The 11,557-nt window shown below is 46.2% G+C and overlaps 3 protein-coding genes and 1 long non-coding RNA gene across 8 annotated transcripts in view; 2 read left to right on the top strand and 2 right to left on the bottom strand.

The window, feature by feature from the left end:
- The window catches only part of LOC310837528 (uncharacterized protein), a 331,410-nt gene that overhangs the window by 59,886 nt on the left and 259,967 nt on the right, over positions 1-11,557 (bottom strand). The gene's annotated exons all lie outside the window — the stretch shown is intronic.
- Positions 1-11,557, top strand: part of LOC310837236 (uncharacterized protein) — a 501,393-nt gene that overhangs the window by 382,887 nt on the left and 106,949 nt on the right. The window lies entirely within an intron of this gene.
- LOC310837598 (uncharacterized protein) overlaps positions 1-11,557 on the bottom strand; it is a 202,246-nt gene that overhangs the window by 179,504 nt on the left and 11,185 nt on the right. For all 5 annotated transcript variants that reach the window (XM_083724446.1, XM_083724443.1, XM_083724444.1 and 2 more), the window contains exon 6: positions 4,429-7,029. In XM_083724446.1, coding sequence (XP_083580572.1) covers positions 6,994-7,029 — 36 coding nt within the window. In that variant the 3' untranslated portion in view covers positions 4,429-6,993. The remainder of the gene's footprint in view (positions 1-4,428; positions 7,030-11,557) is intronic.
- Positions 3,662-5,321, top strand: LOC310838209. The gene is made up of 2 exons (XR_014560808.1): positions 3,662-4,065; positions 4,423-5,321. It is a non-coding gene; the product is annotated as an uncharacterized lncRNA (long non-coding RNA).

Below are 11,557 nucleotides of genomic sequence, written 5' to 3'. Positions count from 1 at the left end.
GAGTCCACCAACTTCCTGTTGTGTATTGAGTCAAAGGATTTTATATCTGTATTATTATTGTCTGTAATTGCATTAGGGTAAAGTAACTGCCTTTTGGTTCCAGAGGGTACAGCTACTATTGGTTCATTTAAGCTGCTGTATTTGGATCCTCTGTCTTATTGGTTGCCTCCAAAAGGCAGGACTGTGATTGCCTGATATTGTTCCCTCCAAAATGTATCCTTTCTAGCTAGTTCCCTGTCCCTATAAATGTAGCTCTCCCCTCCTCAGGTTTTAGTCTTGTTGCTTTAATAAAGAAGTGTTACTAGAGAACTGCCTCCAGCATAATATGTCAAGAGAGCTGAAATCACAAACCCCACGTCACAACACTTCCGACGGAGTCCATTCCACCGTTGAACAGCTTTTACCATCCAATTCTGAGCACCACGATTTAAGGAGGATTTACAAAATGAACTGGACTCCTTGGCAGGTTTTGAATATACCTACACAAATTTATTGGTTGATAACATTGTTAAGTTGTGGGTGAACATATCAGATGACACAGCGATTCTTCAAACAGCAGAAAATAGAGGAACTTGGCTACTGTCTTGGTGAGCTCCTGGTCTCTCCCCTATAATATTAGAAGCATATAGCCTCTGTCTCTGGTTTCCATGTTGGGATACATAGGTGGTCTAAGAATTGTTGGTGGAGAGCATCATGTATTTTGCAATTAAGGGCCATGTGAGCTAGAATTTTCACCAGACCCTATCTCCTGCCATACCCACAAACCTACCCCAAAGGTTAGAAGGATTACAATGGAACCTAGCCAGCGAAAAAGCCCTACTTTTTTGCGGGTTAAACAAAAATTGTAAATAATTAGGGTTAAATTCCTGCGCTCCGTGGAGTCGAAAATAAAGAGGGGGACATGCTTTTTCCACAGCTGAGATTAGTTCCTGGTGGTCTATGTCCCACAGCCTAGTTTTTAACATAGAATCCTAGAGTTGGAAGAGACCACAAGGGCCATCGAGTCAAACCCCCTGCCAAGCAGGAAACACCATCAGAGCACTCCTGACATATGGTTGTCAAGCCTCTGCTTAAAGACCTCCAAAGAAGGAGACTCCACCACACTCCTGGGCAGCAAATTCCACTGTCAAACAGCTCTTACTGTCAGGAAGTTCTTCCTAATGTTTAGGTGGAATCTTCTTTCTTGTAGTTTGGATCCATTGCTCCGTGGCCGCTTCTCTGGAGCAGCAGAAAACAACCTTTCTCCCTCCTCTATGTGACATCCTTTTATATATTTGAACATGGCTATCATATCACCCCTTAACCTCCTCTTCTCCAGGCTAAACATGCCCAGCTCCCTTAGCCGTTCCTCATAAGGCATCGTTTCCAGGCCTTTGACCATTTTGGTTGCCCTCCTCTGGACACGTTCCAGTTCATCAGTGTCCTTCTTGAACTGTGGTGCCCAGAACTGGACAGAGTACTCCAGGTGAGGTCTGACCAGAGCAGAATACAGTGGCACTATTACTTCCCTTGATCTAGATGCTATACTCCTATTGATGCAGCCCAGAATTGCATTGGCGTTTTTAGCTGCCACGTCACACTGTTGGCTCATGTCAAGTTTGTGGTCAACCAAGACTCCTAGATCCTTTTCACATGTACTGCTCTCAAGCCAGGTGTCACCCATCTTGTATTTGTGCCTCTCATTTTTTTTGCCCAAGTGCAATACTTTATATTTCTCCTTGTTAAAGTTCATCTTGTTTGTTTTGGCCCAGTTCTCTAATCTGTCAAGGTCGTTTTGAAGTGTGATCCTGTCCTCTGGGGTGTTAGCCACCCCTCCCAGTTTGGTGTCATCTGCAAATTTGATCAGGATGCCCTTGAGTCCATCATCCAAGTTGTTGATAAAGATGTTTCTGCCCAAGACAGAACCCTGTGGCACCCCACTAGTCACTCTTCTCCAAGATGAAGAGGAACCATTGATGAGCATTGATGGCCTTGGCGACTGGAAAAGCCACAGCACCCAGGAGATCCTCTGAAAGCCCAAGTTGCCGTAACTTTCTGCAAAACAGTTGTAGCCCTGGGGAAGGGAAGGGGTCTGACAGAACTTTGCTAAGTAAAGTATGTGGTCTGCTGAAAAACAAATGTTTAGCCAGCATAAAAGAAAACTTGTCCAGGGATCTGTCTCTACCCTTAACAAATGACAGCACCCAGAATTCTTTGAGGGAAGCTGTGACTATATAGAATGGCATCATAGTACTTTAAATGAATGCAAATGTGGCAAAATGGTTTCATAGGTATGCCATACAGTCATACCTCACGTTACGGACGCTTCAGCTTACGTGTTTTCGGGTTGCGGCCTGCGGGAAACTCGGAAGTACCGGAACGGGTTACTTCCGGGTTTCACCGCTCGCGCATGCGCAGAAGCACCAAATTGCGCCTGCGCAGACGTGGCACTTCAGGATGCGAACGCTGCGGGTTGTGGACGTGCCTCCGTCACGGATTACATCCTCAATCTGAGGTTCCACTGTATATCAAAAAATGAAAATCCATACACAAAATTTGTTGAGCATTTTTTTTTAGTTTTGCCCAAAGCTGTTGAGATTTTTGAGCAAAATCGCAAAACAGACGTTTTTGAGCTCTTTTTAAGGAAAAATAGCAAAAACAGCACTGCTGTATGTCCTGATTTTCCCATTTTGACGATTTTCACCCAGACACTGCTTCTGACTGCAGTATTCTAGGTATGTCCAGACGTACAGCAACCCTAGTTTAAAAATATGGTGTGAATGTGGCCGCAACCTGAGCCTTGGAAAGCACGTAGAGCTGAAAGAGGAAGTGGGAAAGAATGCCCGTCTTCAGACTTCCTTCTTCAACTCCATGTGCTTTTCAAAGGAGGGTAACTACCCTGTCTCTCCACCTCATGACCAAGGGGGCAGAGGTGGACTTTATGGGTGCCAGAGGAAGACCTAAAGGGCAACACTGCACCGAGGGGGTGAGCCTTAAGTTTGATTCTGCAGGACTCTCCTTAGACGACACTGAAATCTTTGTTGGTATTATTATTTGAGAAACAGCCATTGCAAGACACATGAAAGCTCTCGAGTAAACAAAAGCAAAAAGACATGAGTTACTAGAACCGAGACTGCATTTCGCACTAACTTTTTATTTAAATAACGGATGAGAACACGACAGTTATTTTCTACTTGCAAAAACAAGGACGTGGGATATCGGTTTTGCTCAACAGAAAAAGGAAGCTTATTTATAAGGAGGCTTAAAACAAACATAGCCATTCAAAGGTTCCAGAAGCGAGAAACTTTCTCCAATGTTATACAGTGGTACCTCGGGTTACATACGTTTCAGGTTACATACGCTTCAGGTTACAGACTCCGCTAACCCAGAAATAGTGCTTCAGGTTAAGAACTTTGCTTCAGGATGAGAACAGAAATTGTGCTCCGGCGGCACGGCAGCAGCAGGAGGCCCCATTAGCTAAAATGGTGCTTCAGGTTAAGAACAGTTTCAGTTTAAGAACGGACCTCCAGAACGAATTAAGTACTTAACCCGAAGTACCACTGTATATGAGTTAAAAACAGAATTATAGAGTGGGGAGGGCCATATGAGGTATGTGTCCCTCGTGGGACTATCAGGCCTCGTGGGCACCTTTGGGATTTTTGTAGTGAACATCACTCCCACTGGTCAACCCAAAATAGTCATCTGCTTTGCCTCACTTTGTCTCACTTTTCCAAGGGATCTGAGCAAAAGTCTGTCAAGGAGAAGTTACCTGAGCACAAAGAAATGAAAGAGGAACTGGGACAGAGCGTCACTTTTTCAACTTCCTCAGAGGGCTTGTGGGCACAAGGGGACAACTTCAAGGGTGTCCTTGCGCCCACGGGCCCCTTGTTGGCAACCGCCGATGTATCCCACACATGCTCAGTGGAGGATCTGCAATGCAAGATGCAGCTACAGCATTCCAGCCTCTGCTTACAAACCTGCAGCGCTTTTGAGGCGGTGAGTTCCACTGGTGATCATCTCCCAGACTCAACCCCAGGCATCACTGGGAAGAGCCAAGAAAGACCCCTGTCTGAAAGCAGAGCTTCTGTCAGCCAGCATGGACAATAGTAAAGGTAAAGGGACCCCTGACCATTAGGTCCAGTCGTGGCCGACTCTGGGGTTGCGGCGCTCATTTCACTTTATTGGCCGAGGGAGCCGGAGTACAGCTTCCAGGTCATGTGGCCAGCCTGACTAAGCTGCTTCTGGCGCACCAGAGCAGCGCACGGAAATGCCGTTTACCTTCCCACCAGAGTGATACCCATTTATCTACTTGCACTTTGACGTGCTTTCGAACTGCTAGGTTGGCAGGAGCAGGGACCGAGCAACGGGAGCCCACCCTGTTGCGGGGATTCAAACCGCCGACCTTCTGATCATCAAGTCCTAGGCTCTGTGTTTAACCCACAGCGCCACCAGCATGGACAATACTGAGCTGGAAAAACCAATGGTATAGTCTTTTGCATGTATGGCAGATGTGCTGTCCCCTTCCCCAAACCTCTGGAGGGCAAGATTTTTTAAGAACGCTCAATCAAAAGCATGTGTCTCTCTCATAAGAGCCAAAAGTAAGAGAGAAAAGAGTTTGAACATGAAATAATAACAATCAGCATGGCTAATAATCTTCTGTACTAAACATGATTCTCTGTGATCCTTCCAGGTGTATCAAATAATCTAATGAGATCTTACTGTATGCTTCCTTTCAGACGATACGGAACAAATTTCCATATTTTTGTAACCATTAAAATAACACTGTCCCTTTGGAGGCATCTCCGCCTGCAGTACTGAACTCTGGGTGGTCCTGTTTGCTTTTCTGCTTAGCAGAGAAATGGGGCTGCCCCCAAAATCTACTGATTTTTATTGATTTAATAACATGTGCATACCACTTAAGTTTAAGACATAAAGGCAGTGGGGGTTCCCGGCCCCCACCCCCAGTACACCGTGCAAGCTTCCTAAGTGTGCAGAAGCACGTTAATTTGTAAGCTAAAAGAAAAAGGATATTAATAATAAAAACAAGAACCTGCGAGCTTCCAGGCCCTGTGGAATGTTGAGGGTGTCTGCTGAGGGTTTGGAAATGAAGGGAAATGTGGCCTGCAAGATTCCCTAATGGATTATCTTATATATTGCCTCTGACGGCGGGCAGCAGTCACAGATAGTGGATTTGCTCCACCCCCTTTTTAAAGCCGCCCCAGTTGGCGGCCACCTTGTGGCAGTGAGTTCCACAGTTTTTAACTATGTGCTGTCTGAAGAAGTGCCTCCTGAACCTTCTAACGTTCAGCTTTATTCGATGTCCCCGGTGTGATGAGGGGGGGGAGAAAAACTCCTCCCTCTTTCCTTACTCTATATACCATACATAATTTTATACATCTCCATCTTGTCCCCTCCCTCCCTCCCTCCCTTTCCTTCCCCACCTTTTCCCTAAACCAAAAAAGCCCTTAACGCTGCAACCTCTCTTTGCAAGTTAGCTGCTTCTGCCCCTTGGTCATTTTGGTTCCCCATTTTTGTACTTTTTCCAGCTGTACAACATCCTTTTGGAGGGAAAAGAAAAAAGAAAACAGGACATTTCTTTCCTACACTTCAGAAGTCTCCAGCTGCCCTGAGTAGGAATGAAGTGCTCATGCTCAACGCTGGCAAGTTAACTTTCCCCTCCTGGCAGTCCTTGGACATGGCTAAAAGTCCCCCCTTGAATGAAGCACGGAATAGGAGCAGTCCGTTCTCAGTCTCCAATTGTTATTGCTTCGTTTAGTGCTCTTTAAAAGTATTTTTTACCCTGCTCTTTAGGTAAAAAAAAAAGGGCTCCCTGAGCAGGTTTAGCACGATCGTCCTTGCTCTTTGATCCGCAATTTTTCTATTAAAAAAAACACGACATGAAAGGAAAAAGGATTGGGAGGGAGAAGGAAAACAAGCAGCCCAGGTACCAGTTCTTCGTTTGCAAAGTACTTCTAAGTGTTCTTTCTAGGAGGGTGAAGCTAGTTGGCCAGGTTGCCATGATGTTCTCATTTCATTTCCACCTCCCAACAGGCCTTGACTCATAGCCCAGGCTTGTGCAGGCTGCCCAAATGGCGCTTCGCAAACCACAAGTCCCTGCCCCGAGGAGCTTACAATCTAAAATTCCATACGCGTGAAACTACAGGTGGGCTAGGGAGGAAAGAACAATGGAAGTTGCATTTGTTTAATGCACTTAAGACTTAGTTGCTATAGGCAGGGTGTAGGGACTACAGATGAGGCATGGAACCTGTGACCAGATGCTGCTCAGCTACAACTCCCATAATCCCTAGCTGTCAGCCGTGCTGCAATTTTTCTTAAAAACAAAAAACACGACACGAAAGGAAAAAGGATTGGGAGGGAGAAGGAAAACTACAAACCCAGGAGCTGATGGGAAATGGAGTCCAATGATAACTGAAGTGCCATAGGCTCACCCTCTGGACTAAGGGGCTCTGTCAAAGGCTAAACACACACTACACATTCAAAGAAAATGACGCCTCTACAAAGAATTGTGGGAAGTGTAGTTTACGCCTCACAGACCTACAATTCCCAGCACCTGTAACAGCCTACAGTTCCCAGGGTTCTTTGGGGGAAGCCTGTGTGCTTCAAACCTGTTTTCCATGTATGGTGTGTATGCAAACTTCAAAGCACATTCTCCTTGCCTCAAAGAGTTCTGGGCATTGTAGTTTTCTTCAGCGCTGTTGGGGATTGCTCCTCTGTGAGTGGAAAACTACAGTGCCCAGAATTCTCTGAGGGAAATAATGCGCTTCAAACTTGTTTCAAAGGTTTATGTAGCATGTATACAGCTCAAAACTCCATAGAAAACCTTTTCCAAGAACAAAGCCTAATATTACAGGTACGGAGGCCTCCTTTGTCCGATCCTTACTCGCCACATCAAAGTGCTAGTGATGCAAGACACTCAACCGAGATATTGTGTAAACAGAGATACTGCAACTTCCTTCACACGAAGATCAGGTGGCTACTCCTGGGTTCCTCTCTTCATTTTTCTTCTTTTATTTCTGATTCCATTTTCAACTGGGGAAAAAAGAATGTCATATAAGAATTATATTAATACCATCAACAGATAAAAGAAAATCATCCATGAGTATGTCATTTTAGGGGGTGAAATATAATTTTTGCCAATTTCTTCAGAGAATGGTCTTTAAAATATGTTTTAATAATAATAATAATAATAATAATAATAATAATAATAATATTTTATTTATACCCCGCCCTCCCCAGCCAAGGCCAGGCTCAGAGCGGCTTACAAGCCATAATAAAAACAAGATGAATGATTACAAACTTAAAAACAAAAATAAAATACAACATTAAAATAATGGAACATTAAAATATTAAAATGTAGCCTCATCGCAGGAGGAGAAGGAAAAGAAGGGGGGGGGGAGAAAAAAAAGAGAAAAAAGAGAGGGAGGGAGGGAATCAAATTGGCTCCAAGCCAAAGGCTAGGCGGAACAACTCTGTCTTACAGGCCCTGCGGAAAGAAATCAGATCCTGCAGGGCCCTGGTCTCATGAGGCAGAGCGTTCCACCAGCCGGAGCCAGTGTTGAGAAGGCCCTGGGCTCTGGTTGAGGCTAATCTGACTTCCTTAGGGCCCGGGACCACTAGGGTGTTGCTGTTTATGGACCTTGAGGCTCTCCGTGGGGCATACAAATCTGCTATTACCGTATTTTTCGCTCTATAACACGCACCTGACCATAACACGCACGTATTTTTTAGAGGAGGAAAACAAGAAAAAAATATTCTAAAAACAGTGGATGTATGATTTTTGTGGTTCATGCTGTGGCCACAGACATGTGATCTGATGGTGAGTTTGGGGTAGCCCAATGCAAAAATCCTGAGGATCCATGTGGATCCATGCTTTGTAACCACGTTTTTGCGCCATTGCGGCCCCAGGCAACAGTGGGTGCGTGTCTGTTTTTTGGTGCAGGCTGTAGCCATGGACATGCTGTGTGATCTGATGGTGAATTTGGGGTGACCCAGTGCAAAAATCCTGAGGATCCATGTGGATCTGTGCTTTGAAACCACGTTTTAAGTGGGGAGGGAAGGAAAAGCACTCAAGGGACAAGGAGCACGCGTGGGGGGTGTGGAGAAGGAGCTTTTCGGGGAGCTGAGTGGGGAGGAAAAGAGCACTGTTGCTTTAAAGGTATACTTAAGGTATTTGCCCTGTGACTGGGGTTTTTTCCATTTAACAGTTTGCAGCCTGTTTCTTCCGCTCCTTGTTTTGAGGCAGAATAGATTTGAGCAAGTGAGGAGGACTTGGATTGCAGGGGATTCGCCATTAGCTGTGTAAAAGCGCTCCTCCTTGCAGCCTTCTACTTTGTTTGTACATGTGGCTACTGGTATCAGGTTCAGTTTGAGTGATAAGCAGCCACCAGCAGCAATAGAATGGAGAACAAAAAGGCGATAGGGGCACTAGGACCCAGACAATGCTCAAATCTATCCTGCCTGAAAACAGCTGAGAAGCGGGGGGGGGGGGATTTGCCTAGTTTTCCCCTCTCCCTCATCCCGTGCCTTCCCCAGCCTTTTTCTTTTACTTCCTGGTTTTCACTGTGCTCCTGGCTGAGAGCTCCAGGTTGGTTTTTTGTTTTTTGTTTTTTGTTTTTTTGCTGCTGGTTGCTTAAATTTTATCGTTCCTGATCCAAGCCCTTCTGTGCCCTGCTGTCCCTCTGCAGCCCCATTGCTCCGTTTAGAGAGCGCGCGCACCTTTGCTAGCTGAGGCTGCAGCAGCTGTTGCTGGCTACTTTAAAAATGCCTGCTGGCTTTGAACCGCCTGCCTCCTCCCGGCTCGCTATGGCTCCCGTCTGTCCCTCCTCCCGTGCAAGCGGCTGCTGCCCGCTTTGCTGCCATGGCTCTCCTTCCCTCCCTCCTCCTCGGCTCCTCTCCCTCCTCCTGGCTGTAAAGCAATCAAAGCTAGAGCCGTGCAGAGCCCTGCAAGCGGCTCCCACTTTTCTTGACTGACGGCAGCCATGGCTCCGATCCAGTGCATTCGCTCCATAACACGCACAGGCATTTTCCTTTACTTTCTAGGAGCAAAAAAGTGCGTGTTATGGAGCGAAAATTACGGTATTTTTGTGACTGGACTACATTTAGCTTGGCAAGCATACCTTTGATGAAGAAGCCCACAAGCTGCTTTCAGAAAAGCAAAGGATTTTAAATTTACCTTCTGAAAAGTATTATTATTATTATTACTACTACTACTACTATTATTATTATTAAACTGCAAGTATTTGGCAACCATTTTTAACTATTTCTATGCAATTTTACACCCATTCTACTTATCAGGCAATACTAAATTGTATTAATTTAACCAATATAACTATCAAATTCCCAAGTCATGTTAAAACTTTTAAGTGCCCCTCACTTTTGGAATCTGAACGTTCTAGACACCCTAACACACGAGTCACCGAAGCACATGCCTCATACAAAAAAGGTAAACAGGCCAACCTGTTGACCAATAGAAACGAGATACATTTTACCTACAAAGGTGTGGAGAAAGCAGACGGGGGTAAGCTTTTTCTCCCTCTCTCATAATAAGAGAACTCGGGGAATATTCCAACGAAGCTGAGTGTTGGAATATTTGGGACGTACAAAAGGGAACAATTTGTTCCCACAAGAGGCAATGATGGCCACCGACTCTAACCGGCTTTGACAAGAGGAATGGACCAGGGAAACCTTTGGCTTGCCAGAGGTTGCTGAACTACAACTCCCATCAAACCCCACCATTTGGCATGCTCGCTGGGGCTGATGGGAGATGCAGTTCAGCAGTGTCTGGAGGGGTAATAATAATAATAATAATAATAATAATAATAATAATAATTTATTTATACCCCGCCCATCTGGCTGGGTTTCCCCAGCCACTCTGGGCGGCTTCCAACCAAATATTAAAAACAATACAGCATCAGACATTAAAAACTTCCCTAAACAGGGCTGCCTTCAGTTGTCTTTTAAAAGTAAAATACAGTGGTACCTCGGGTTAAGTACTTAATTCGTTCCGGAGATCCGTTCTTAACCTGAAGCACCACTTTAGCTAATGGGGCCTCCTGCTGCCGCTGCGCCGCCAGAGCACAATTTCTGTTCTCATCCTGAAGCAAAGTTCTTAACCCGAGGTACTATTTCTGGGTTAGCGGAGTCTGTAACCTGAAGCGTCTGTAGCCTGAAGCGTATGTAACCCGAGGTACCACTGTAGTTGTTTATTGCCTTGACATCTGGTGGGAGGGTGTTCCACAGGGCGGGCGCCACTACCGAGAAGGCCCTCTGCCTGGTTCCCTGTAACCTCACTTCTCGCAGGGAGGGAACCGCCAGAAGGTCCTTGGAGCTGGACCTCAGTGTCCGGGCTGAACGATGGGGGTGGCGACACTCTTTCAGGTATACAGGATCGAGGCCGTTTAGGGCTTTAAAGGTCGGCACCAACACTTTGAATTGTGCTCAGAAAAAGGCTCGCCACACCTGGATTAAGACAAATTCACGGAGTATAAGTCCATCAATGGCTACCAGCCACGATGGCTGTTTCACCCTCACAGTCGGAGGCCACATGCCTCTGAATGCCAGTTGCTGCAGGCCCCAAGGGAAGAGAGCGCTGTGGCCCTCGAGCCCTGTTTCCAAGCTTCCCACTGGGGCATCTGGCAGTGCCGGATTTCCAAATTGGCAGAGTATGTCTATGGGCCCTTTTAGGGGCCCTGCGACAACGGATCAAGATAACATTGATGTGATCTTGAAAGAAAATTGCAAGCAAGCTTTCTTAGTTCAGTGCTAGACCACCAGAGCCTGTGCATGAGAAGGGCCCGAGATTTCGACTACACAGGGTTAATCCGGCCGTGGCGTCTGGTCAACCATTTCGAAAGCAAGACGAGGTGGGCCTCTGGCCTGGTGCAGAAGGCAGGCTCTTCTTACAGATGTGTGGGGCTGGACAGGGATATGTGAGTGGGGTTTCTAAGTGGTCTTGGCCACACTGGCTGCTGACGCCCAGCCTCAATGTCACCTGCAAGGGCTAGGGAATGTGCCTTCAAATATCAGGGACTGGACTGAGGGGGAATGGGGGAGACCGCCCCCTTCTCTTCCTGCATTTCCCAGAGAAGAGGAAGACAGTATAGATTCAGAACAGTGGTTTGCAGAAGGTCACAGTTCAGAGGCTGCAGATGGGAGAAGCTGGGGAATATTGGGAGAGGAGCAGTATGAAGAAGCAGAGACAGCTGACAGACTCAGTGTCTTTGGAAAGCGTGCCAGACCTCCACTCTCCCAGGACCCAGCGGGCATTGAGAGTAGGAGAACAGAAAGCTCAGAGGCAGAAAGTCTCAGTTTCTTAGTGCAGAAAGTATCGATCTGATGTGTAGAGATCTTTCCTATTCTACTTAATTCAAGAGGGTTCTGGAAGCTTCCGGAAGTTTCTCTGTGTGAAAGAAACAAGCAGAAGGTCCAAGATGTTTGGGTTATTCCTTCAGAGAAGCTGAGTACAGCTGGCTTAAACTGGTCCTATTCTCTCTTCTGTCAAGGTCATGCCGACTATAATAGTAAGGCCAGAAAGAGCCTGAGTTTCTCTCTTTCTTTC

Source organism: Podarcis gaigeae, assembly GCF_964106915.1.
Source record: "Podarcis gaigeae genome assembly, chromosome: 2".
In the NCBI taxonomy this organism is placed as follows: domain Eukaryota; kingdom Metazoa; phylum Chordata; class Lepidosauria; order Squamata; family Lacertidae; genus Podarcis; species Podarcis gaigeae.
The sequence above is the reverse complement of the archived record's forward strand: the minus strand, read 5'-3'. Positions and strand labels throughout refer to the sequence as shown.